This window comes from Carassius gibelio, chromosome B8, assembly GCF_023724105.1.
Source record: "Carassius gibelio isolate Cgi1373 ecotype wild population from Czech Republic chromosome B8, carGib1.2-hapl.c, whole genome shotgun sequence".
Classification (NCBI taxonomy): Eukaryota; Metazoa; Chordata; class Actinopteri; order Cypriniformes; family Cyprinidae; genus Carassius; species Carassius gibelio.
In genome coordinates this window covers 17,419,688-17,446,878 of record NC_068403.1, presented here as the reverse complement: position 1 = coordinate 17,446,878, position 27,191 = coordinate 17,419,688, and the positions used below count along the sequence as shown (strand labels likewise).

The 27,191-nt window shown below is 40.2% G+C and overlaps 1 protein-coding gene across 1 annotated transcript in view; it reads right to left on the bottom strand.

The window, feature by feature from the left end:
• The window catches only part of hmcn2 (hemicentin 2), a 79,441-nt gene that overhangs the window by 13,524 nt on the left and 38,726 nt on the right, over positions 1 to 27,191 (bottom strand). The window contains exons 26-67 of the mRNA XM_052563856.1: positions 24,251 to 24,448; positions 23,760 to 23,890; positions 23,116 to 23,263; positions 22,823 to 22,949; positions 22,585 to 22,742; positions 20,909 to 21,187; positions 20,685 to 20,827; positions 20,305 to 20,455; positions 19,995 to 20,225; positions 19,731 to 19,844; positions 19,428 to 19,615; positions 19,152 to 19,248; positions 18,471 to 18,632; positions 18,257 to 18,370; positions 17,973 to 18,169; positions 17,446 to 17,527; positions 17,224 to 17,355; positions 16,983 to 17,126; positions 16,707 to 16,866; positions 16,179 to 16,303; positions 15,913 to 16,096; positions 15,716 to 15,813; positions 15,316 to 15,594; positions 14,742 to 14,935; positions 14,562 to 14,643; positions 13,614 to 13,750; positions 13,381 to 13,522; positions 12,236 to 12,380; positions 12,020 to 12,147; positions 11,739 to 11,895; positions 11,491 to 11,612; positions 11,077 to 11,241; positions 10,858 to 10,965; positions 10,623 to 10,757; positions 10,324 to 10,458; positions 9,965 to 10,234; positions 8,657 to 8,847; positions 8,346 to 8,559; positions 8,136 to 8,270; positions 7,617 to 7,807; positions 7,401 to 7,482; positions 7,145 to 7,315 (exon numbers count right to left, since the gene is read on the bottom strand). Coding sequence (XP_052419816.1) covers positions 7,145 to 7,315; positions 7,401 to 7,482; positions 7,617 to 7,807; positions 8,136 to 8,270; positions 8,346 to 8,559; positions 8,657 to 8,847; positions 9,965 to 10,234; positions 10,324 to 10,458; positions 10,623 to 10,757; positions 10,858 to 10,965; positions 11,077 to 11,241; positions 11,491 to 11,612; positions 11,739 to 11,895; positions 12,020 to 12,147; positions 12,236 to 12,380; positions 13,381 to 13,522; positions 13,614 to 13,750; positions 14,562 to 14,643; positions 14,742 to 14,935; positions 15,316 to 15,594; positions 15,716 to 15,813; positions 15,913 to 16,096; positions 16,179 to 16,303; positions 16,707 to 16,866; positions 16,983 to 17,126; positions 17,224 to 17,355; positions 17,446 to 17,527; positions 17,973 to 18,169; positions 18,257 to 18,370; positions 18,471 to 18,632; positions 19,152 to 19,248; positions 19,428 to 19,615; positions 19,731 to 19,844; positions 19,995 to 20,225; positions 20,305 to 20,455; positions 20,685 to 20,827; positions 20,909 to 21,187; positions 22,585 to 22,742; positions 22,823 to 22,949; positions 23,116 to 23,263; positions 23,760 to 23,890; positions 24,251 to 24,448 — 6,546 coding nt within the window. The remainder of the gene's footprint in view (positions 1 to 7,144; positions 7,316 to 7,400; positions 7,483 to 7,616; positions 7,808 to 8,135; positions 8,271 to 8,345; positions 8,560 to 8,656; positions 8,848 to 9,964; positions 10,235 to 10,323; positions 10,459 to 10,622; positions 10,758 to 10,857; positions 10,966 to 11,076; positions 11,242 to 11,490; positions 11,613 to 11,738; positions 11,896 to 12,019; positions 12,148 to 12,235; positions 12,381 to 13,380; positions 13,523 to 13,613; positions 13,751 to 14,561; positions 14,644 to 14,741; positions 14,936 to 15,315; positions 15,595 to 15,715; positions 15,814 to 15,912; positions 16,097 to 16,178; positions 16,304 to 16,706; positions 16,867 to 16,982; positions 17,127 to 17,223; positions 17,356 to 17,445; positions 17,528 to 17,972; positions 18,170 to 18,256; positions 18,371 to 18,470; positions 18,633 to 19,151; positions 19,249 to 19,427; positions 19,616 to 19,730; positions 19,845 to 19,994; positions 20,226 to 20,304; positions 20,456 to 20,684; positions 20,828 to 20,908; positions 21,188 to 22,584; positions 22,743 to 22,822; positions 22,950 to 23,115; positions 23,264 to 23,759; positions 23,891 to 24,250; positions 24,449 to 27,191) is intronic.

Sequence of the window (27,191 nt, the reverse complement as noted above, 5' to 3'; positions counted from 1 at the left end):
TGAGGTCTTCAAGTTTGTTTGAATACGTAGGCGAGTTATCTTGTGATGACCAGTGGTCGAGAATTCTGATAGTTTCATTTGAGATTCAACATCTAATTGCTGATGTTGCTGCCCTGATGTAAATAATAATAATAATAATACATTTCATTATATTACACTTCAACAATGTAAATAAAAAAATAAAAATGCTAAATTCAGCGTAGTCATGAAAAGTAATTTTAAATAGGTGGGTTTTCAACAGTTTCTTTTAAAGTAGATTGTCATTTGGAACAGGTGACTTTGTATCTCTACATCCATTGTGAATTTCTAGAGAAGTAGACAAACAGCACGGTATGAGGTGGCCCTATATATATATGAAGGAGAAGGACAGCAGCTTGTGAGTGTTTTGTTTCGTTTTCTCATTAGACTACTGTGTGATCGTCATTGCTAGGAAAGTTTTTGGTTTAAATTGTGTGTCTTACCCTGGTAAATACGTGCTGAAAGTGGCGCTTGGTTTTGCATTTGCCTATCGCGGGACTGCCCAGTTTCGATCTGCTAAATAGTGAGGCGTGGTCAAAGCCAGTGAAAGTATTTAATTTGCTGTTTTGAAAGCACTTGTCAGAAGAAACAATCGAGCAACAGAGAAGGACAGCAGCTTGTGAGTGTTTTGTCTCGTTTTCTCATTAGAATACTGTGTGATTGTCATTGCTAGGAAAGTTTTTGGTTTAATTGTGTGTTACCCTGGTAAATACGTGCTGAAAGTGGCCGTTGGTTTTGCGTTTGCCTATCGCGGGACTGCCCAGTTTTGATCTGCTAAATAGTGAGGTGTGGCCAGCTGACTTCAATCACAGGTAATCAGGCAAATACAAAAGCAGTAGGTTTCACCACGTCAGTGGTCGCGGCAGGCCTCGTGTAAGCCCTCCTCGTGTGAAGTCAGACGAGTGTAAAGACAATCGACCTGCACGACCGAGCAAGGACACCGACAGAGCACTTGAGTATTGCTTTTTGCCCCTTTCTTTACTTTTTGTATAGCTTGTTCTCAAATATTTATTACACTTGTAGTCACAATGTGCTTTCAGATCTCTACTATCACTACTACCACTCGAAGAGCACGCTACGTACATCGCAGGAAGGCCTGTCTGACAAACTTACGGCCTGTCCCTTTGACCTCTACTACTACGCTCTCTATTCCAGTTGGTCTCTGGAACTGCCAGTCTGCAGTTAACAAAGCAGACTTCATTTCTTCTATTGCTACTCATTCCGGTCTCAACCTCATGGCACTGACTGAGACTTGGATCAAACCTAAAGATACTGCCACCCCTGCAGCCCTCTCCACTAATTTCACTTGTTCCCACACTCCTCGTACCACTGGGAGGGGTGCAGGTACAGGTCTCCTTATATCAAAAGAATGGAAATTTGATCTTCAGCCATCACCTACAGGTAATGGTTCATTTGAATCACATGCCATTACTGTAACCCAACCCTGTTAAAATCCACTTTGTGGTCATTTATAATCCCCCAGGTCAATTGGGAAACTTCTTGGAGGAGTTGGATGTGCTGCTATCAAACTTTCCTGAAGATTGTACTCCTCTGGTACTGCCTGGTGACTTCAACATCCACCTAGATAAACCTCAGGCTGCTGACTTCAAAACTCTGCTCACCTCATTTGATCTCAAGCTAGTGTCTACTACAGCGACTCACAAATCAGGCAACCAACTGGACCTTATCTACACGCACTGTTGCTCTGTGGACAACTCTTCAGTTGCTCCACTGCACACCTCAGACCACTTCCTCATTACTGCTAACCTAGCACTTACTCCTGAAGCGCCTCACACTCCAACGCAGGTCACCTTTCAATGGAACCTAGGCTCACTCTCTCAATCTCGCCTATCTTCTGTGGTTTCATCCTCGCTTCCTGCACTCTCTCAGTTTTCAGCTCTGGACACGAGCAGCGCTACGGACACTCTTTGCTCCACTTTAACATCTTGCTTGGATAACTTTTGATGTCCAATCTGTTGGATTGGATTGAAGATGGCGCCTGTGTGTTTGGCATGCTGTCTGCAGCTCTCGTGTTTTCTTCTCTTTCTGTCTGATGTGTCGTTTACCTGTTGTACGCGGCTGGTGTACGCCCGTCAAGCTCTCCTGGACATCCGCATCTCCGTTGGGGATTCATACGCGAACTTTCACACCGTGGACGTGGAATGCCCACTTCACAAACCGTACGAGCCTCCCCAAACTATCTTCCTGCACGATATCTGCCGGTGGCCGCTAAACACCGTGCGGAGAAAGCGAAGGAGGAAACGAGGTTGCCGTGGAGGTTACATGACGAAACTGAAAGCTTATTTACAAGCTGACATTTCGTTTGGACGCAGATCTGTAGCATGGCACCCGCGGGACGTGGTTTACCGATGTCTTCGTCCTGTTTTCCCTCTACATCTGAGTCTTGCCACTCAGGTTGATCTCCGCAGTGTTGGCCGACGTGCCCGGCGGAACGGAGTAAATCACGGAAATCTGCGCTCATTGAGAAAAGCGCTGTCAACTCACGTGTCTATTCCTCCACCTAAGTTGGCGCTAATAAACGCCCGCTCCGTGGTGAATAAGACCTTTTTATTAAACGACTTCTACTCATCACACAACTTGGATTTTATGTTCATCACAGAATCATGGATAAAGGTCGGTGATTTAACTCCCTTATCAGAACTGGTTCCAGCAAACTGTACATTTTTTAACTCTCCTCGTCCTAATGGACGCGGGGGTGGGATTTTAACCATTTTAAATAACTCTCTCTCACGCTGCCGGCTGGTCCCTGCAACGGCCTTCCCCAGCTTTGAAACTCAGCTTCTCCACCTAGATTGGAATGGTCCCATCTGTATAGGGGTGATATACCACCCTCCACTCTTCACTAAGGATTTTATACTCCAATTCACTGAGTTCACTGGCAACATTGCCACAAACTATGATCGCTTCCTTTTGTTGGGCGACTTCAATATTCATGTCTGCTGTCATTCAAACTCCCTGTCTCAGGAGTTTCTTGACTTAATAGATGCTTTTAACCTACTGCAGTGGGTCAAAAACTCTACCCACACTCAGGGCCACACACTGGACCTTGTGTTATCTTATGGGATTGATGTCACTGATATTGTTATCTCTGATTTTCCTCTCTCTGATCACAAGCCTATTTTATTCTCACTGTCTCTTCTTGAGCTTTCTCAACCCACTACTGATCCTGTTATGTCACGGTTCTATTCTCCTCAGTTCAACACAAACTTCGACTTGTGCTTTACTGAGCTATGCTCTCACTGGCACTTGGACCAACCTTTATCTGACCTGGATGCAGATCAGCATCTTAGCCTTTTAAATTCTGCCTGGCTTAAAGTAGCAAACGTGACTGCTCCTCTTAAGCCTCACAAACCCAAACCAAAATCAGATTTGTGGCAAAATTCTGACACTCATCTCCAAAGACAAATATGTAGAAAGGCCGAACACAAATGGAAACGGGACAGGCTAAGTGTCTCCTTCCGCATGTTCAAAGACTCACTTACAGCTTACCAGAACACTTCTAAATCAGCTAAAGCCTCATACTTCTCAAACTTAATTGAATCCAATCACTCTAACCCTAAGGTCTTGTTTTCTGTCATTCATTCTGTTTTAAACCCATCTGCTAAATTGTCTGTTGCCTCAGATGCTCTATGTGTAGACTTCCAGAGATTTTTTATTAACAAAATCACTACATTAAGGACCAGTATCTGCCCTAAATTAACTCTCCCCCCTATTATGCCGCATACCTCCTGTGTTTGGGAGGCTTTTGTTCCCATTAACCTCCAGACACTGAAGGATGTGAGCGCTAAGCTCAAACCTTCATTCTGCCCAAATTACATCATTCACCCGAGATTTTTAAAATTAATCACCAACACGGTGGGTCCAGGTATGCTATCGCTTATTAACAAGTGTCTAAGCACTGGATCTGTTCCGGCCAATCTTAAAGTGGCTACGGTCACTCCTTTGCTCAAGAAGCCTTCACTGGATCCTTCTGTTTTAAAAAATTACCGGCCCATCTCTGTCCTACCTTTCATTTCCAAGTTATTAGAGAAAATCGTGTTGAATCAGTTCCAACACTTTTTGTCAAATAACTGTATATATGAGCTCTTTCAATCTGGGTTTAGGACTGCCCACAGCACTGAGTCCGCTCTCCTGCGAGTGCTAAATGACATTTATCTCTCCACTGACTGTGGAGACACTGTGGTTCTAGTTCTCCTATATCTGTCGGCGGCTTTTGACACCGTTGACCACCCCACTCTGTTAGCTAGACTAGAGACGTGGGTGGGCATAAAAGGTTCTGTCCTGTCATGGTTCCAGTCCTACCTTACTGACAGAAAGTTTTTAGTAAAAATGGGAAACTTTTCCAGCTACATGGCAACCCTGAGATGTGGTATTCCACAGGGCTCTATTTTGGCTCCCTCTCTATTTTCTCTTTACATGCTACCGCTGGGCACAATTTTTAGGAAACACTGTGTATCTTTTCACTTTTATGCAGACAACACCCAAATTTACATTCCAATCAAGCGCAATAATCCTGCAGCACTAAACTCTCTTCATCTATGCTTAGAGGAGGTGAAGGCATGGCTAGCTCAAAATTTCCTATCCCTTAATGATGATAAGACCGAGGTCATTGTTTTCAGCCCGAGTGAAAGGTCCCAGTGCACATGCCCAGACTTGGGAGGTCTATTTCCCTTTAAATCTACACAAGTGCGGAACTTAGGTGTTCTTGTTGACCAGTCTTTAAAGTTTGATAAACACATCTCATCTGTAGTCAGTTCTGGTTTCTACCAACTTCGCTTACTATCTAAAATCAAAGAATTTCTCACTCCAATAACTCTGGAAATGGCGGTTCATGCTTTCATCACGTGTCGACTGGACTATTGCAACTCACTTTATTGCGGTATATCAGATTCTCAAATCTCCCGTCTTCAGTTAGTCCAAAATGCGGCGGCCAGACTCATCCATAATTGTCGCAAATATGACCATATCTCTCCCATCCTCAGATCTTTACATTGGTTACCAGTCCGGCAGAGAATAGATTTCAAAATTCTTCTCTTTGTCTTCAAATCTTTACACAACCTAGCACCAGTTTATCTCTCTGAACTTATTCATCCGTACATTCCGTCCAGAAGTCTCAGATCCCACGACCAGGCACTGCTGGTAGTCCCTCGTGTCAGACTTAAGCGTAGAGGGGAGCGTGCTTTTGCGGTGGCAGGGCCTTGTCTGTGGAACACCATGCCTCTAGAGATCAGAACTGCTCCCAACCTCTCTGTTTTTAAGTCTCTGGTCAAAACTTATCTATTCTCGTTAGCATACTGATTACTTATCTTAGACTGTTCTTATTATTTTACATTTGCTTCTTGATTTTATAATAAATCTTAGCTTAGTTGTTCTCTATGTGCTTAAGTGTGTTTTGCTGCTTTTATTTTTATATGCTTGTTCTGTAAAGCACTTTGGTCTGTCTAGTGTGGCTGTTTAAATGTGCTATATAAATAAATGAACTTGAACTTGAACTGTTGCCCATTGTTGTCTAGACCAGCACGCACCACCCCATCTGCCCCCTGGCTGTCCGCCGTTCTCTGTGAACATCGCTCTAAACTCTCTGCAGAGAGGAAATGGCAGAAATCAAGAAACTCTACCGACCTCAGTGTGTATCAGTCTTCCTTCTCTGCAAATGTATTCACGGCTAAAACATCATACTACCACAACAGAATTAACAGCTGTTGTGATGCTCGGACACTCTTCAAGACTTTCTCTTCTCTTTTTAATCCTCCGCCACCACCTCCTCCATCAACTCTTACAGCGGACGACTTGGCAGTTTTCTTCACAAATAAGACAAGAACCATCAGTGACCAATTCTCCACACCGCAGACTGAGGACAACTTCACAATGACCGACGCACACTCTTTCTCCTTCTTCTCCCCACTCTCAGAGATGGACGTTTCCAAACTTCTCCTGTCCAATCATCCTACTACTTGTCCATTGATCCAATCCCCACTCACCTCCTTCAAGCGATCTCTTCTTCATTCATACCTTCGCTTACTCATATTATCAACTCCTTGAATGCTGAGGGAAATTTTCCAGAGTGAAGAGAGCAGGCTCGGGTAAGCCCACTGCTCAGGGAAACCATCTCTAAATCCAGCGCTTCTTGAAAACTACAGACCGATATCCCTTCTTCCATTCATTGCAAAGACACTTGAGCGAGCTGTGTTCAACCAGCTTTCTATGTTCCTTGTGCAGAACAACCTCCTGGACAGCAACCAATCTGGCTTCAAAAGTGGCCACTCAACTGAGACTGCCCTGCTCTCGGTTACTGAAGCCCTGCGACTAGCGAGAGCAGCTTCAAAATCCTCCGTACTCATCTTACTGGACCTGTCTGCTGCTTTTGTCCCTGTTAATCACCAGATTCTCCTGTCCACCCTCAGAAAGATGGGCATCTCTGGTACCGCACTACTGTGGTTTAAGTCCTACCTCTCTGACAGATCTTTCAGTGTGTCTTGGAGGGGTGATGTTCAAAGCCACAACACCTTGCTACTGGGGTTCCTCAAGGCTCAGTACTTGGACCACTTCTCTTCTCCATCTACATGACGTCATTAGGATCTGTCATTCAGAAGCATGGCTTTTCATATCACTGCTATGCTGATGACACCCAACTCTACTTTTATTCCAGCCAGATGACCCGACGGTAGCTGCTAGCATTCAGCCTGTCTGAGTGACATTTCTAGCTGGATGAATGACCATCACCTTCAGCTTTTCATTCATTTCAAAAAAAAAAAAAACCTGGCTATGCATTCTATACTAGACTAACTGAGACTTGTCATGGCACTTGTATACTGTTTTTGTTCTCTTGTTGACCTGACTGCTTCTATTGTTCTCATTTGTAAGTCGCTTTGGATAAAAGCATCTGCTAAATGATTAAATGTAAATGTTAATGTAAGTATTTCAGGAAGTAAGGTAATGGCTGTAGACATATTTTCATAATGCTGGTTGAAAAAAATCCATTAACACTAGAACAATGGAGATGGACATGCTAAAAGGCTAACTTGTTTCTGGGTTAAGGCCTACAAAATACATATCTAATTAGGATTTAAAACTACATGGTTTCTTTCAATAAACACAGATGCACCTGGACACAAAGAGGCCTGACATTTCCTGGAATCCACATTTGGACCCACGCACGATGGCCCACCATTGGCTGGAGGTGGGTTGTTACAGAATCTGATTCGCTCCTGGATGCCTTGCCCACAGGTAGTACTGCACGGGCCCCACTCCTCCCAGTCTGAGTAGCCCCCTGGAACTGCAATAACAGTTCATAATGTGAAATTACTTTTAATGGGAATCTAAAATATACAGATGAACATGGCTCTAATAAAATAATTTACCTTGTACTTTCAGAGATATTGTTCTCTCCACAGCGCCTGCCTCACTTTCAGCAACACATCTGTACTCTCCTGAATCTCCAATCTGGAAAACACACAGATTTACCTCTCACACATTTGTTTAAATAGAATGTGAAGTGGTAGGCTGGTCAAATAGCCTTTGATATCTTGAAAAGGCTTTAAAATCCTACTCAATCATTTTCACACAAATAAGGTTACCGTGGCACTATACAGAGCCAGAGAGCCATTGCGGAGGGGATGAAACCGCAGAGAGCCAAGTATCGGCTGGCCATCTTTGTACCACCGCAAGGAAGGTACAGGATCCCCAGTGACAGCGCAGTCCAGCATGGCAGCTTTACCCTTAACTACATTCTGAGTGGTCTGGGCTTCCCCTCTCAGCATGGGAGGTTCTGTAAAGACAGAGTGTATGCTTAACTTAACTCTATAAATTAGGAAAGTTTCATTTTTAAATCACAAGACACCATCTAGAACAGAGTTTTCAGCCTTTTTGACTTTAAAGAGCCCAATATGTAAGCCAATAAGTTTTTTGGTCATATTTTATTTTTTTTACATAAACTAGGGCTGTCTGTGGATTAAAATAAGCAACTAAATAATTAAAATAAAAATAATTAAAATGAATAATTAATAGATGAATTAAAATAAAACAAATTGTTCTGAAAACAACTGAATACAATTGTTGAATAAAAAAATAAAATAAAAAAAAGAATAAATGCATACCTCTGACACGCACAAACGAAAGAGCCCTTATGGATCCTACAGTGTTCTCTGCAGTGCAGACGTAGGTGCCACCATCACTTACAGTGACATTGTCAATAATCACTGAACTTCTGCCAGATCCATCAACACTTGCACCTGTGGGCAAAAACAAGGTAATTATTTTTATGCTGGAAAAAAAGATGAAGAAAAGACTATAAACTCCTCCCATACCTGTATAGGGCCTGTTGTTGGCAGTCCAGGTTATGGTGGGAGGTGGAGTACCCAGAGCATGGCAGGATAGGGTGAGACTTTGCCCTTTATTCAACGTCACGTCACCAGGTAACTCTTTAAAAGCAGGTCTCATGTTGACAGACAGGCGAATGTCCCTTCGAGCTGTTCCAGCAGTGTTGGTGGCTACACATGTGAACAGACCCGCATCACCAGACTGCAAAAATATATAAAGTAACATCATGACTTAATATGAAGGTAATTTTAAATGGGCGTTCTGCTCATTTATATCCAATGAAATGCATATTACTGACCTCAGCCCTTTCAATAATCAGTTCTCCTGACCTCAGCGGAGTGAATTTGCCCGGGAGAGTTGGCACAAGGACTCCCTGTTTCTCCCAACTCACCCTGGGCTCTGGAAGACCCTGTGCTGTACATGGCAGAAGCGCTTGAAATCCCTGGATGACGGACATCTCTGACTGACCAACAGAAATCTGTGGTGGGGCTAAGAGTAGAGGCATTTGATGATCTTTATGAATACAATGTATATTAATGCATTTCATTAATAGTCATTAATAATAGGTTTAAAATGTGCAAGACCACAGTTTGATAAATGTAATGTTATGCTAATTGCAGTGTCATATATCTGTATACTGGCATGCATGGCTGTGATTCAGCTGTAGGCACAAGGACACAGGAAACTACATTCTCACCAAAAAAAAAAAAAAAAAGTCTTAAAACTACATTCCATGACACTATCTGTGAGAAATACTGCAAAGAGGTCATCGGATGCAAAATTCACTTTTACATGTTGTTTGAACTGAAATGTGTCTTGACAGTGTGTGTACACAACCACCCAAAAATGCTAAAAATCCACCCAGGTTTTTTTTTTTTTTTTTTTTTATCTCGATAAATTTAATCCTCTTTCTCAAATCAAGCCTTTACAGATTTTCTGCCAGTGTGACATCACATAGGACAAGGCCTCTCCCACAATAGTTGACTGATGCTGGATTTTTACCTTAGACCCACACTGATTGGGCTGTCAACAGTCTGCCATTGATTCGACACCGCAGCAGGACTAGTAGACAACACTGGCTCATAAGAAATCGAGGAGTTTAGTTGTTGGATGTGATAATGAACATAGCAGTTGTCATTTACTCCTGACATCTGAGCCACTGAAGACGCAGTGGATTATTTTTGTTTCTGAAGGGAATGCGACCCTGATCTACCTAAATGCATCTATGTTCGTGCGAATCATTCTTGAGCTTCACCTCAAGAAGTTTTATTTTTATTTTTATGAGTTTTGCAAATTGCCTTTCCTAATAATGTTCTAGTTAGCAAGTTTTACGGTGAACGCAGCGAAATGAGTGAACTGCACATCACCCCATGGAAGAGAGGGGCGGGGTGAGCAGAGCTCATTAGCAACTAAAAGAGAAATGTAAAATGGCTTGCTGTAAACAGAGCTGTTTTTGACAGGTTGAAAGAGTGTTGTTTTACACTACCATTGAGAAGTATGTTATAGACTTTTCATTAAGACCCTAAAGAATCATATTATACTTGTGGAAAATAGGCATCTGATGAACCCTTTAAACAATGCTTCTCTTGATATTAATGGAACTCACTTTGCAGAATTACTCTGATGTCATGGCTGGCTCTACCAACATTGTTTCGGGCAGAGCAGGTGTAGATTCCTGCATCGCTGCGTTGAGTGGCAGTGATGTGAAGTGTGCCGTTAGAGAACAGTCTCAGGTGTGTGCCCTCCACCACAGGCCTACGCTCCCTGTGCCACGTCACTTCTGGCTTTGGCTGACCATCCGCAGTACACTCCAGACTGACCGGCTGGCCAAGAACTGCTGTGTACTCCAGACGAGGCACAGACAACACCGGAGGAACTGTCACCGAAACAGTGAGATAATTATGCAACTGAACCTTTAGTTTGAGATACTGTATAGGCTGACTTCCTTATATAAACATGGCATACCTTGTAAAATGAGGTTGGTTCTTCCCATAGTGGTTCCTGCTTCATTCTGTGCTAAACACTGGTATGTTCCGGCATCTCCAAGAGTGACCCGTGAAAACTTCAAAGCTCCATTGGGGAGTACGGTCAATCTATGACCTAAACATATTCACAGCCACAGTATATACTGTATACTAGATCTTTTATCAGAAAGTCTAATATAAGCACTTGTGTCACACATTATCTATAATATTAATATTTCCTTTTTTATCATTTAAACTGGTAACAAATCCAATTTCAATAACCGAACCAACCAAACCAACCTGTCGCCACAGGAACACCTTCTCTCTGCCATGTAATGGTGGGTCTTGGGAATCCTTGTACTTCACAGGGTAGAACCACTGAGTGATGTAACACCACCTGGACTTCTTCTGCCATGGGTCTGATCTCTGGAGGCTCTAAGAACCCAAACCATGTACTTTATTTATTGCAGATACTAAATGTGCTTAGTATTCATAAGATTATTTCAAGCAACATAACACCACTATTACATCTTACCCTGTACAGTAAGTGTAACGTGTTTGTAAGCCACTCCAACAGAATTGCGGGCAGAGCAGGTATATTTGCCAGCATGACTAGGTGTTGCAGCCAAGATCTCCAGTGCACCTACAACGCAATGAAACAACTACAGTGAAATCATCTACCACAGCATAGGTTCAGGAATATCAGTAATATCTGAAGTGTGTAGCTTATGGTGGAAATTTGTCTTAGATTCACCTGTGGGCAGCACACGGTAACTGCCCCCTCGAGCGCCCAGCTGCATCCAGTTCTTGTTCCAGCTGATGACAGGCTCTGGACGGCCCGTGGCATGACATGGCAACACGACAGGGGACATTTTAACAGCTGTAACACTGCTGACATCATCTTTAATTACAGGAGGAACTGAGAAAAAAAAAAAAAGATAATAATGAATATGCACACATAGTATGAGTTCACAATATGCTACAGTTACCCCAAAAAACATTTGGACACTTTACCTTTCATTATAATAAATGCATCTTTTTTATATTTTATAAATTAAAATACATTTGTAAATATGGCAGAAGCCTCCAAACAGTTTCTGGACTATAGTATAGGAGTGTGAATATGTATTTTATATTTCCTATTATACACAAATCTGTCACACAGTACCTTGCAGAATAACCTCTATGACCCTTCGCTCTTCTCCAACCTCATTGGTCACTGTGCACTCAAAGTAGCCCTCATCCTCAAAAGACGGCGAGGTAATGATCAGAGATCCAGAAGACATTAACCTTTAAAACAAAAAATAATAAGATTAAGTAAAAATACTAATCGTAAAATATTCTTACAAATTACACCAGTATAGATTACATATTAAATGATTATAATCTTTTGGCATTTTAAATATCTCTTCAAACCTGTAAGCGCCAGACTGGAGATCCACATTGAGGGGTGAGCCGTTCCTTTTCCAGCTCACCTGAGGAGCAGGTATGCCAGTGCTCTCACAACTCAAGACTGCTCTCTGACCTGTGACCACCGTCACATTAAAGGGGCCAGGGCTGATCGAGGGCCCAACTGAAAGGATAAAAGAGGATAGGAAAGAAAAAAAATCCCTTACAACTAGTCTGAACTCTTTTGGGGGGGGTTGGTGAAATGTCTTTATGTGCAACCTATAGAAAGTGTAAGTGTTCTGCAGTACCATAGACTTTAAGGTCCATGCCGCGATGGTCTGATCCAGCCTGATTTGATACACTGCAGTAGTAACGCCCAGTGTCGGACAGCTGCACTGACGCAATGCGCAAAGAGCCTTCTGATAGCAAGGTGAATCTTTAAGCAGACAGAGATTGAATTTAGTTATACATTCAGTACAGGATTAAAATGGCTGTTTATTTGGTTGTTTGAGGTTCAAACTTACCTGCCATGGTGAAATGGGACTGGACCGCCATCTTTCCTCCACAGGACAGATGAGGAGGGCCCTCCCTCCACCTCACATGGCAACACTGCATCCTGATCGACATGTGCTATGATCAATGAACTGCCCACTCTGATGACTGGCGGCACTAAGTGAACAGAATCAATAAGCCGTTTATTTCCTTCGAACCGAAGACTGACTAATTGAGAATGAACAACAACATGTTTAGCATTAAATGACCACTCCCCCCAAAAATGAAACTTGTGGGAATGACTTTCTTTTGTGGAACATAAACAAAGAGATGTTTTGCTCTGCAGGACTCTTTCCCATACAGTGAAAGCATAGGATCTTGAAATGTAATCTGTCATTATCATAAACCTGTCATAAAAGTTCAAACATTCGTAGGTCAATATGAATTTGTATACTTTTTTTTCTTACATTTTAATTTAAGATGCCCTTATTACAGTGTAGTTATACATTTAAGTATTGAGTAATATTAATTTACTACTTACTATATGGTTAGGGTTAGGATTTGGCTTAATTATGCATAACTCATTGTTATTATAATAGTAAGTACATGTAATGTGTAAAAATTACACCTTAAAATAAAGTGTTACCTTTTTTTCTATCAAATCTTTTGTTCTATTTTCGATCTATTAAACTAATCAAAAGTGACAGCAAAAGATTTCTGTTTTATAAAAATGTCCTATTCATCAAAGAATCCTGTAATTTAGTTTCTATACAAATATTAAGTAGCAAAATGTTTTTTTTTTTTTAATTCATAATAATTAGAAATGTTTCTTGAGCATCAAAATCATCAAATTAGAATAATGTCCTAATGATTATGTGACTGAAGACTGGAAGTAATGACAATTCAGATTTTCCACCACAACAATAAATGATATTTTAAAATATATTCAAATGGAAAACTGCTATTTGAAATGGTAATATTTAACAATATTTTCTTATTTTGCTGGATTTTTTGTCAAATAAATGTACTCTTGGTGAGTATGAGAGATGCTTCTTTCAAAAAACTTACCAACCCCAAACTTTTGAACAGCAATGTATATGCTTATGTGTATATGGAGTTCCATGCAAGAAAGTAACACAGGTTTAAAACAACATGAGAGTGAGTGACACAAACTTACAGAGAATCTCTACAGTGAAGAACAGACTGGTGCTGCCAGCAATGTTGGCGACCACACAGCTGTACTGTCCGCTATCTTGGGTCCGGACATCTTGAATTTCCAAATACTGTCCACCAGCAATGGACTGAATTCGACCTCCCAACTGAGAGAGAGACAGAAAGGCAGAATAATGTGATTGTGATATGTGAATGGAAAGTTACAAATACATCCAGAAAGTACCCTGAACAACTCGCCTGTAGTTTGACATCATCCTTGTACCACTCAATCTCTGGTGGAGGGTCACTGTCGGCCTGACATTCCAGTGTCAAGTGACCTTTAGCTGGAACTGATACAGTTCTGATGTCATTAGAGCCGAGAAGAGTGGGTGGAACTGAAAGTGATCAGACAAATGATTCACCTGTTATGACTGTGGTCTTTATATTTGACCCTGGAACACAAAACCAGTCTTAAGTGTCAATATTTTTTTTTAAATTGAGATGTGTACATCCCCTGAAAGCTGAATAAATACGCTTTCCATTGATGTATGGTTTATTAAGATCGGACTATATTAGGTCGAGATACAACTATTTGAATATCTGGAATCTGAGGGTGCAAAAAATCTAAATACTGAGAAAATCACCTCTAAATGTATCCAAATTAATTCTTAGCAATGTATATTAATAATCAAAAAATAAGTTTTGATATATTTAGGGTAGGAAATTTACAAAATATATTCATGGAACATGATCTTTACTTAATATCCTAATGATTTTTGGCATAAAAGAAAAATCTATAATTTTGACCCATACAAGGAATTATTATTATTTTTTTATTTATTTTTTTGGCTGTTGCTACAAATATACCCTAGCGACTTGGGACTGGTTTTATGGTCCATGGTGACAGATGACATTTTTTTCCAGAGTTGTCTATTTTACTATACATTTTAAAATGTAATTTATTCCTGTGATGGCAAAGCTACATTTTAGCATATCTACTGTAATCTAATTCTTCATAAATGGGTCAATTTGGTGCTCAAGAAACATTTCTTATTATTATCAATGTTGAAAACAGCTGTGCTGCTTGTTATTTTTGTGGAAATTTCATTCATCATGATTAATAGAAAGTTCAAAACAACTGCATTTATTTGTAATAGAAATCGTCTGTAACATTAGAAAAGTCTTTACTGTCCCACATATACTCACGCTGAATGCGAACCCAATGGTTTCTACCATCCTCTCCTGCTGGGCTACTAGCAATACAGGTATACAGACCTGCGTCCTCCACCTGTTTCAAAACATACTGGTATAACCACAAAACCACAAACAAATGCGAGTCTAGGTATATATTTCAAACAAGCCAAAAAGCTTCATTTGAATAAGCACCTGAACTTTGTTGATTCTGAGAAGCTGCCCATCTCTCTCTATTACTGCCATGCTGTCCTGTAGTGGACGCCCATCTTTCAGCCAGCTGAGGGTTGGAGGGGGAAGACCCGTCGCGATACACTCCAGCTCCAGCACACTGTCCACTGCAACCAGCTGCTCGTCAGGGGATGAAGAGCCAGAGATCTTGGGGGGCTCTTATATGAAAAAATACGTCATCAGATTTAATACTAACATCAGATACTATGCATTCCTATGTCCCTTAGAGGAAATACAATATGAAATGGGGAAGTATTGCATTTTAAACTGAAATACTCTGGCAAAGGTATTGCTCTTACCTGAGAAACTCAAGAGATCTCCTGCAAAACATTTGCATTTTCATGCAAAAGCATTGTGTGTCCCAAACAAACTTTACATTCTCTCATAAAAGCATCGATTTCCATTACAAAATATTTGCGAGCCAATGCAAATGTGCAAAAAAGATGCTCAGAAACTCATTTTCTGAGCATCAAAAAAAAAAAAAACATTTTCAAATTTCTTTAGTTCTCATGTTTACATTGCTTTCGATTGCAAATACCTAGCACGGTCAGGTTGAAAGTCTTGGTACTGCTTCCTGCCTGGTTGCTTGCCACACAGCTGTAGAGGCCTCCATCACTGGGACCCACATCAGAGAGCAGGAAGCGGGTTTCCTGTCCATCCAGCAGAAGATTACGGTGCAGTGAAAGCGGTTGGCCATCCTTTAGCCATGATAGAGTTGGAGGAGGCACACCGCGGGCTTCACAGGTCAATGTTACCGAAGAGCCCTGGACCACGGCCACCTGCTCAGTCGGCTCTGTACGCTCAACCGCAGGGGGAGCTGATGAGGGGGAGAAACAGCGATGGTTAAAACCTGCAGGTTTGTTGTTTCTATTTTCATATATTATTTGTTAACTGATTCTGGTTTACAGAAATTCATCAATTAAAAAGTTCTGCTGTACCTTGCACACGGAGGTCAAAGTTGAGTTCAGCTGATCCAGCTCTGCTACGAGCCACACACGTGTAGATGCCAGAATCAGACAGCTGTACCGATGCAATCCTGTTCAGACACAAGGACACAGGACACCGTCAATCAAATCTATATTATATTATATCTATAATATTAGAAATTGTAATCTGTTGTGCATTCAACACTGACCTAAGAACAGTATCTGCAGAAAGCAGACGGAGACGGGGTGACAGGAGTAAAGGATGACCGTCCCTCAGCCAGCTGATTTGAGGTTGAGGAGTCCCAGTGGCTTTGCACTCCAGTGTGACTACACTGTGCTGAGTGGTGTGCACCTCACGGGGGACGCTGGTCTCCCCACTCATGGAGGGAGGAACTGTAGTGCAAAAAGCATGGCAATTATTTAACAGATTTGTATCATGTTTGCTAAAACAGTATAGAAAGAAAGCTGCTCTCACCTAGTACAAACAAGGTATAGATCTTGCTCTCTTGGCCAGCAGAGCTGACAGCCAGGCAGGTGTATGTTCCTGAGTCTTCTGGCTTTATATTCAGAAGTGTTAGAGTGCTCCCATCAGGAGAGATACTGTAACACACCAGTATATATGTTAACGTGCAACTATAAACAAGCTTTTCTTCGCCAAGCAGAAAAATAAAATATGCCTTTATTATGCAGTATGGTCAAAAAGTCCTACTAGTGATTTTTTTATACAGTTTAATACTTTTTAGTAAAATTAATTACAAATACTATTATAAGCAAAACAAATAGACTGAAAGGTGTAGGAATTGGACAATTTAATTATTTTTCATGAACAATCTCTCTGATTAATTTTTTTTTTTTTTTTTTACATTTTCAGTGTGTTCTAAAATAAACAAGTGCTATTATATTAATGATGTTATATTACATTACATTACTATATTAAACATTTAGTAGTCGTAGTAATAGTAGTAGTAAAAAAGACATTACTGAATCAGTGCAAGAGTCTTACTCAATATGCTCTGTATTTCCATTCTCAAGAGTCTTTCCGTTCTTCAGCCAGCTCACTTTGGGAGTAGGTGTACCCATCACCTGACATTCAAGAGTCAGTTCCTCCCCAGCAGGTGCACTGACTTCTGATGGGTGGCCAGAATCTAGAATTGTGGGTGACGCTGATGGAGCCAAATACATTTGGTTATTTTAGAGTTAATAATTAGTGAATTCCACAAAGTTTGAATCAAGAAACAAGACTGAGAGTAGTTGAGATTAGAGCTACGTGCAGTTTTACCAAATATAGTAAGTGAGTAGTCTTTCTGCGTCTGGCCTTCACTGTTTTTAGCAATGCATGTGTAAGTGCCGGCATGAGAGATCTGCAGAGGGCCTAACTCCAGTCGGTTTCCTCTCGCTGACCAGTTCCACTGCAAACTGGTCTCTACACAAAAGAACAAACAATAAAATGCAAAAACATGAGTAAAAAACACACACACACACAAAAAAAAAACTCTGAGGGTATGCAGCATTTAACTGACCGATAGGAGAGCCGTCTTTTAGCCAAGCAATGTTGGGTACAGGTATGCCAGAGGCCTCACAGATGAGGGTGATGTGTGACCCCATGTTTTGAGTCAGGGTCTCATGAAGAGGGCCCTCCATCACGGGAGGCACTAAAAGTGAAAGATAGCAAAATCGCTTACTGCACCTGTAACTGTTAAAAAGTTTAAATGTTTCAGTTGCGCTCTGTTTTTAGGACTCACCATGGACTGTTACTCTAAAGGTGCGATCTACTTGACCTGCAATGTTGGACACTTTACAGGTGTACACCCCGCCATCAGCCACCTAGGGAAAGTCAGAAACCATGTAAACAATGCCAACAGAAATACACTGCTTATTTATACATTTACAACTAATGTTCAAAAGTCTGAGGTCGGTTTATTTTTGTTATGCCTCCCCAGGTGGCATTTATTTAATCAAAAAATATTGTACAAATATTATTACAAAATGAACCTTTTTTTTTTCATTTTCATTTAATTAATTTCTGTAAAGCACAGCTGCATTTTCAGCAGCCATTACTCAGTGTCACATATTCCATCAGAAAACATTCTAATGTGCAGATTTGGTGGTCATTACAGTCACTTTTTTATCAATTTAATGCTTTCTTGCTAATTACTATTTTCTTAAAAGAATTATGACCCCCAAACTGAACAGTAGTATGTAACATATGCATTTCAAATTATCTACATGTGGGAGCATTTGCAAACCTCCCATAGAACATCTTTCTTACCTGCACCCCAACTATCTCAAGTTGCTGCCGCTCTATCCTCAAACCATTTCCAGCAGCCAGCTGAAGTCCATTACGATACCATGTGACCTCTGGTTCAGGGGTGCCATTGGCTTCACAACGCAGAATTAGTGATGACCCGACCTGAGGTGTCATGACCTCTGACTCGGATTCAAGACGTGGCACCAGTGAAGGCAGGGCTAGAAATCATAAAAAAATACAAAATTAATCTGCTATATTAATCAACTGAAGCAATTAATTAACAAAAACTCCCATAGTCTTCTAACCGTAGACAGTAAGGACAATGCTCTTCTGGTCTTGTCCGGCTGAGTTTGTGGCTGTACAGACATACTGGCCAGCATCTTGCTGTCCAGCCCTGGGAAGCTGCAGCATCTGACCACCTTTGAACAAGGTGATGGCACATTACATACTGTACATGCATACATACTTCACAAAGCATTAGTGATACATACAGAGAGTTATATTTAGATGGCAAATCACCTGGCAGTATGTGGATGCCAGTGCTGAACTCCAGCACCTGCCCATCTTTGGTCCAGATGATGTCAGCAGGTGGGTATGCCTGCACATCACACAGCAGAGAGATCATGTGACCCTCCACCACACTCATATCCTCCTCTCGGCGACCCACAATCCTTGGTGGAACTAAGAAAAATACATACTGTATTAACAGTGTATTAGACAAATAGCAAATTAGTTATGCTCCTATGTCAATTATTTGACAACTTTAAAACAATAATATAATTTAAAAATATTATAATTTAAAATAACTTTTTTTATTAGTGTAAGAGATATTAAAAAGTCGTTTATTCTTGTGATGGCAAAGCTGAATTTTTAGCATCATTACTCCAGTCATAAGTGTCACATGATCCTTCAGAAATCATTCAAATATGGTGAATCACTGCTTAAAAAACACTTCTTCATTGGAAATAAGAACAGACTCAAAAATGATTTGACATTAAACACTACTATGGCTTGAAAGAGCATGTTCTTTTCCCCCATATTACCATAGTTTAGACTATGAAATATTTTAGAGGAGAACATAACTATACATCATTAGTGAAATTTCCGTTTTTGAGGGAGTTTTTAATCATTTTGAAAAACACAATTCCCTGATGTTTCCTGGTTTTCCATGATTGTTGGACCCTGGTTGACTGCTCGTACCTTGAACAGACAAGCTGTAAAGTCTCTCGACAGCTCCAGCCTTATTCTCTGCCACACACTGATAACTGGCTGCATCTGACACTTGCACATTCAGTATCTACAGAGACACACAGAGGAGTTATATAAGGCAAGGCACTTCATTCTTTCTCTCAGATTATCAAAATCTTTCTATCAGCCTAGTAATATAAATCAATGCTAACCTACAAATCAAAGATAGTATGTTTAATTAGGAGAGAAATGGGTCAAAACTCTTGTTTCTGAGCTCATGACCATCACCTCCAACAGTTTCCCATCCTCTAATATCTGATGGTGAGGGCCGCTGTAGAGGGGCAGACCATCCTTCAGCCAAGATACAGATGGAGTGGGGTTTCCTGTGACATCACAGCGCAGTGATATAGTCGAGTTGACCACAGCATCCACGTCCTGCATGAACTCATCAGTCTGGCCATCAAGCAAAGGAGGAACTGCGTAAAAAATGTAAAATTAGTCATGTTTATGCAGATTAGTCATGCTCATTATTAAGTAAAGTATATTAATTTGAATGCCATAGAGATCTGCTTGTTGGATGTACTTCCTTACCCAACACCTCCAGGTCATAGTGCATTTTATCCTCTCCAGCTTCATTCACAGCCTGGCAGGTGTATTTCCCAGCATCCTCAAGCTGAACCCGTGGGATCTGCAGGACGTTCCCTCCTGAAGAGAAACACACACAAAAAATAATGTACTGTATATGTACTGTACTGCATATGCCAGTGTTTTATCTTTAAATTCAAAACTGATGGCATTGTTTGTTTTGAACTACTATAACTAAAGAGAATCAAAAGCACATTTCACACAACTCACCAGGTAACAACACAACTCCATCTGAGCTGGAAAGCTGCCTGCCTTGTCTGTACCAGCTGAGTCGAGGAGGAGGAATAGCATTGCTCTCGCAGGACAGACTGATGGAGTGTCCCAGTACCACCTCGCGTCGTTCAACCATCCCTTCAGTGCCGTCAGGATCCTCTTCATCTTCCCTCTCCCCCAGTGAGAAACCAGCAGCACCATTTATTACCCGGTGAAAGATCGGAGGAACTGAGGAGGTAGTTCAAGAAACAATCTTTAATATCTACTAATATCAACTGAAGTTAATGTGTGTAGACTTTGCACTGACCCTGTATAATGAGGTGGAAGTCTCTCTTGTCCTCTCCAGCAGAATTGGTAACCACACATGTGTACTGGCCCTCGTGAGACAACATGGCATTCTCGATGAGGAGCATGTGACTGTTCACTCTCAGACCGGTGTGTGTATTCCCATTTAACAGCTGTGGAACAGAGTGAATAGAGAGGGTTTGAATATTACTGTTTCATCCATTCCTCCTCAAAACATGATTCAAAGAGCCAAGGAATTGGAGGAATAAAAATACACACTCTGTATTTAAAATGTAAGTGACTCAATATTATCTTCTTGTTTATTCATTAACAACTGCATAAAAAGCAATGTCTAGACATAACTATGGAAGAACCTGAGAGACATAAAACGGATATACAGACCTGTCCATCTTTAAACCATTGTGTGACAGGCTCTGGAAAGCCTTTGGCCAGGCATGACAAAGTCAATGTCCCATTAATTCTCACTTTTTCTTCTCTTCTGCCAAAGCGGAGAGTCGTAGAATCCCCCTCAATCTGTGGAGGTACTGAGGAAATGGCACAGTATTAATCTTTCACAAAGACAAACCACCTCTAGCCATGTAAATGTCTTTAGCTTGCATACTTACCCATAATTCTTAGTGTGTGGTGTCTGTGCGCTGTTCCAGCTGGGTTAGTTGCTCGGCAGGTGTAAGCGCCTGCATCCTCACCACGGGCCGCAGCCACACGCAAAGACTGTCCACCCTGTGTGTACGTGAGCTGAGGGCTGGACACAATGGGCTGGTTGTCCTTTAGCCAGGTGATAGTGGGAAGTGGGATCCCCTCAACTTCACAGTGAAGGACAGCAGGGAAGCCCAGAACAACAGTCACCTCTGAGTTCTCACCGGCACCACGAATCATGGGAGCAGCTGTGGAAAGACAGAGAAGAAAGATTGGAGAAGAACTGGATGAAAGTAAAGATGAAGAAAACCTGGGTGTTCAAAATTCTAAATGTCACTTAAGTAAATCAAATACATACAGAACCAATGTAGTCGGTGTCTTGAATGCATAACTCGTATGAGTTTTTAGTGAATCAAAAACATACAGTAACTAGAAGAGTTTGATTCCCAAATTTGACCCTGGACCACAAAACCATAAGGGTCAATTTTTTTAAATTGAGATTTATACATCATATGAAAGCTGAATAAATAAGCTTTTCATTGATGTGTGGTTAGGAGGACAATATTTGACAGAGATATAACTATTTGAAAATCTGGAATTCAAGGGTTCAAAAACAAAATATTGAGAAAATTGCCTTAGCATTACATATTACTTATCAAAAATAAACTGTGCATATATTTACGGTGGAAAAATAACAAAATAACTTCATGGAGTATGATCTTTACTTAATATCCTAATGATTTTTTGCATAAAAGAAAAATTTATAATTTTGACCGATACAATGTATTTTTGGCTATAGCTACAAATATACCTGTGCTACTTATGACTGGTTTTGTGGTTCAGGCTCATGAATGAATGACTCTAATAATTTTGTTCATTTAGTAAATCCAAACTATAGAGCACAACCAGTATAGTTTGATTCTTGAACAAATTATTCTTTTGATTCAGTTATTATTAGTGAAACAAAACAATACAGCGCAAGCAGTGTAGTCTGATTCCCATATGAATCACATTTATAATTATTTTTCTTTTTTTAATGTCAAACACATATGACTTAGAATTAATTACATAATTTAGGAAACAGTAATATATGGTGTCTGTGAGAGACATGGTCGGTTCACTTAGTTTTGTCATGGCGAGGAAATAATTAGTGGGAACATGATATATTTGTGGCCACAAGACATTAATTCTTGGGAACATCATATTAACTGGTGGGAACGTCATATTATATAGTGGCATCCATTTCTTGTGGCCACGAGTTCTTATGTTGAGTGAACGTCATGTTTTTCTCACGCCCACGAGTTTAAAGTGTAAATAAAATAAAATATTATAGTGAATACATCTCTGATAAACCTAGGTTGCTATGGTCATGCAGGTTTGTCAATATAACATCTCGAGGCCACAATATAAGTCTGTCGTTACCTCATTAAAATGATCTCGTGGCCACAACATAATATGACGTTCCTATTAGTTAATATGACGTTCCTACAAATTAATATCTCATGGCCACAACATACAGTATTATCAAGTTCCCACAAATTATTATTTCGTGGCCACAACAAAACTAAGTGAACCCACCATGTCCTCTTCCGGGCACCATAGTATTAGGAGCTGGAATAAGAATTCCTTGTGATTTCCACTGTACCTTGTACATTCAGCCTGAACTGCCGTGTCTGAGTCCCAGCGTTGTTACTGGCCATACACTGATATAGGCCACGATCCCTCGGCTTGACAGTCTTGATCCTCAAAACCTGCCCCTTCTCCAGAAACTCCACATGAGGGTCTCCATTAGGGGATAAAATTCTGAGAAAGGTTGTGAAGAGCTCACATGAGCACAAAAGCTGGAAGACAGCAGCATGTAACTGTGTGTGTCATTGACTCACTCTCCATCATGACTCCATTCCACTATAGGCAGTGGGCGGCCACTGACTCTACACTGCATGTCCACTTCCTGCCCTGCCATGACAGTCATTTCCTGCACTCCTGAGGTACCTGAAATTACTGGTGGAGCTAAACGTACACACAGGACATATAAATATAAATGAGAAACTAAAGGAATTTGTATCAGATGTTACAAGCTAAATATAAAAACAAAGCCTAATATTTATGCTTTGTTCCATACACCTCAAGTTTTTTAGTTTTTTTAAATGACACAGCTTTTGTATCTATATTTCACCTTGTACTTCAATAATATACTCCCTCCTGGCTTCCCCAGCAGAGTTCTGGGCAGTGCAGGAAAAGTGGCCAGCGTGATCATGCTGAACACGGTAAATCTTTAAAAGTCTTTTTCCATTCTGCAGATACACCCCTGGAGTCTCCAATACCTAGAAGCACAAAGCGGGTAATTGATTTCCAAGAGTAGCAGCCAAGATTTGTGTGGAATTTCATGGCCACTAGGTGACACTATGTTACCATTATACTGGACGAGAGTCAAAATAAAATAAAATAAAATTTGTTTATTTTAATAATAATACATGGCTCTCTGGATTATTTGGCATTCTGCAAATATTTTTGTACAATGACAATTAAAATATATATTTGACCATTTTAATACATCATACTAGATTTGTGTCTTTCACATCACTATCAAAATTAATATTCCATGTTTTAAAAACTAAAATATATAACATAATAATAATTATATATATATAGATGACAAGCAGCTGTGTAATAATCTGGATAATGGATCCATTTTATGATGGGGTCCTGATAACCCTGTTGGGTTTTATTTTTCGATAATGATAGCGTGACTATACATTATTTATCATATAACATTTTTTTTTTTGAAAAATCACCATGCATGAGGAGATCTTAACCTACAGGCCTGTTGTCTTTAGACCAGGTAATGGTCGGGGTTGGGATACCGAAAGCATCACATCCCAGTGTGAGGGGCTGCTTCAGTGTGACCGTCAGATTCAAAGGCTGCCCATCTTCTTGGATCTCTGGTGGAACTAGATTTGTGAGACAAAGAAATCATTCAGCATAATTCAATCCAGCACTAATCCTTGACAGTAATTTGATTGTATTTAATTAGGCATGTAATCAAGCAATGAAAATGTACTGTAAGTGCCTACTCTAAAACAACACAAACCAGAAACCCATTCCTATTAACCTCTATGTGAACTATACAGGGTAATTAAGAGTCACCAATACAAATTTGGAAAACTTGCACACATTTAACACATTATTGTTTCATAATTTGTAATCCAAAATTCAGTGATTATAACATTTTATATGTTAGACCAAATAGAATTTAATTTCAAATGTATTGTAAAGCTATTAGCCATGTGGAAATGGTGCAAAAGTCTCACCATTGACCTTTAGCCTGGTCTTCCTCTCCACTGATCCTGCTTCATTAGTGGCCACACACTTAAAATCTCCACTGTGACTGGCCGAAGCGGAGCCAATCACCAGCGAGCCATTCTCAGCCAAAGACACACCGTGCTCCGATCGCTCCATATGGATCTCCAGGCCATTTTTGAACCATCGCACCCAAGGAGCAGGAGATCCTAGCCAGGGGTATGTGTGAAAGAAGACATCGATCAGAAAAGACATAATCACAATACCCTCTGCACAATGAACACGCGGCTCGCCAGAGCTTAAAAACAAAACCAGATATCCATCCACCTGAAAGCGAGGCAACATAGTGCAGAAACAAAGAGATGCCAGTAAATTTCTATCCTCAGAAGTGGATCAGTCGATGTCCTGTCAAACAGTGCTTCAAGGTGAAACACACCGAGTGAAGATGCCAGACACAGTATATCAGAAGAGAACGGATCAAGCGTAAGAACAGCAGATTTATAGCTCAAAGACAAAAGTCAAGAGACTTCAGGTCAGCAGTAAGGGGAGTAGTTCAAACACACCAATGAGGTCCTATATCAGCCTCCAAGACCCCTTTAACAGATGTGTGATGAACTTTACTAGGTTAGCTTTAAGTGACGGGGCAGGGGGTAACCTTGAACTTGTTTTACAGTCACCTCTTAAACCTCCTCAAAGGCCATCTGGGCAGGAATGATAGATACTGAGAAGTTATTTGTGTTTGGTTTCACCCAGAGCACTTTAGATGAAACTCTCCTGTGACATGCAGAGTCTATAGTGATGGAAGGAATATACTTTAATAAGGGTTTAAAAAATACAAGAAAAGAGGCCCAAAAGAAGTATTTAGACACATCTGGACATTCAGAACTATTAAGAGTAGTTCATCCAAAAAAGAAAATCTGTTGTCATGGTCTCACCCGTCAAACTTTGGTTAATCTTCAAAACATAGAACAAATAAGACATTTTTAATGAAACCTCAGAGGTTTCTGAGGTTTTCTTCCACCGAAATTCCAGGTAACCAAAATGTGGAAGATCTAAAATGATCATAAGGGCATCATAAAAAGAATCCGTATGAATCACACGGTTTAATCCAAGTCTTGTGAAGAGAAACAATCATTTTTATCTGATCAAATTTATAAAACAGATGAACCCCCCCCCCAACCCCTAACCCCTGTGGAGTTTCAAAAGTGTGTGACTTTTTTCTTCTGCGAAACATAAAAGACATTTTGAAGAATTTATCAGTTTTTCTATTCATACATTGAAAGTGTCCCTTGTTGTTTTGAACCCCATTTCAACCCTGGCCCACTGGAAAGCGTGCTGAAAAGAGTGCTAAAAGAGTGCTAAAAGAGTGTTCAGATTTAACCGATACAGATGAATGTGAATCTATAAACATTTTATCATTTGTTGTACATATTGCTGCAGTTTGGAAATGAAACACCCAGTCAGTAGCACTAAAAGATTATTGCTCTATCACATTTGAAAAAACTGCACCACCTACACAACCCCCCACACTGAACCTAACCGATCGGTATAACCAAACCAATTGTGAGATAAAAACCCATTGGCTGAAGCAACCATGATGTTTTAAGTTAGCTCTACAAGTTTTTAAATCTTTTATCATGACGTGTGTTTCACAGGACCTTCACATCAGGTACAACTATACCAGGTGAGCTAACAAGCAAGTTTACTACATCAGAAAAGATGTTTACTGCCACTAGTGTTTATTTTAGCTGGAAACTGCAGTAGATTTTATGTACAGGCATGTTTATGGATTCTTTGCAAAAATGTTGGTAAATGCACCTTTTTCTAAGGAACCTGAACTGACAAAAAGCAACTGAAACATTCCTCGAAGTATCTTCTGTTATGTTTCACAGAAATAGGGTGTGACAGAACATATCAAACCAGGTGTCATCTGCAAATGAATTATGTAGGAACTTTTCTCAGAAGTAACTTTGCTTGCAATGACTTGCAACCAAATGAGGCCAAATTCGCCCAGGTGTCTTATTAGAGTACCCACAGTTGAAGTTTGACACATTAACTATCCACTAATGTTTTAACTACAAAGTATATAAATGCTGGTTGTCTTCACTTTCTTACAAACTTTTTAGTAAAGCATTTTATTTCAAATGTGTGTTTGTGCTAGCTTTAAAATAAATGTCACTTGGTGTAATAATTTATTACGGAATTCAAAGATATTCATACATTTTTAAGTGCATCTTAAGTGTCCAAATACTTTTAGGGGGCCGCTGTATACAATAAGTCAGCCACTTTTTTTAACAGGCCAATCAGAATTGGAGGGAAAAGAACTCCCAGAGCAGATGTCTACAGTCATAATGTTTGGATTGATTGTTTTTGTTACTTAAAGAATGGTGTGCAGCTGGTCCCGTTTACATTACAGGATAACATTAGGAGCAGTTTATTTGTCAAAAATCCCTTGAACAATACTTCAGATGATGCACGCTATAAAAAGAGTCTTGTGTGTGTTCCTTGGGTGGGGTCATGCCTTTAGTGCAAGCCAGATTAAATGGATCTATCTGAAAAGGACAGACTTCCTCACTCCTACTCCTTTTGGCACGTCTTCTTTATCTAACACACCTGTAGGATTGAGGAATTCTGCATTAAGAAAGCAGTGTGTGTTCTATGTAGAAGTTAACATTTTTAAATGTACAGTACGCGGCATTAACACCAACAAAATTATGATTGTTTGCAAAAAAACAAAAATTATGCAGTTGTTCTCAGCCGGTCTTAAGATGATTTGAGTTTGGTTATATTAATATAATCTTAATAAAAAAATACTAAAATAATACAATTAAATAAACATAGAATTTAAATAAAAAATAACGTTTTTATATATATATATATTTTTTTTTTTTTTTTACATCAACAGCTTTTGTTCAGCAAGGACGTATTACACTGATCAAAAGTGACAATGAA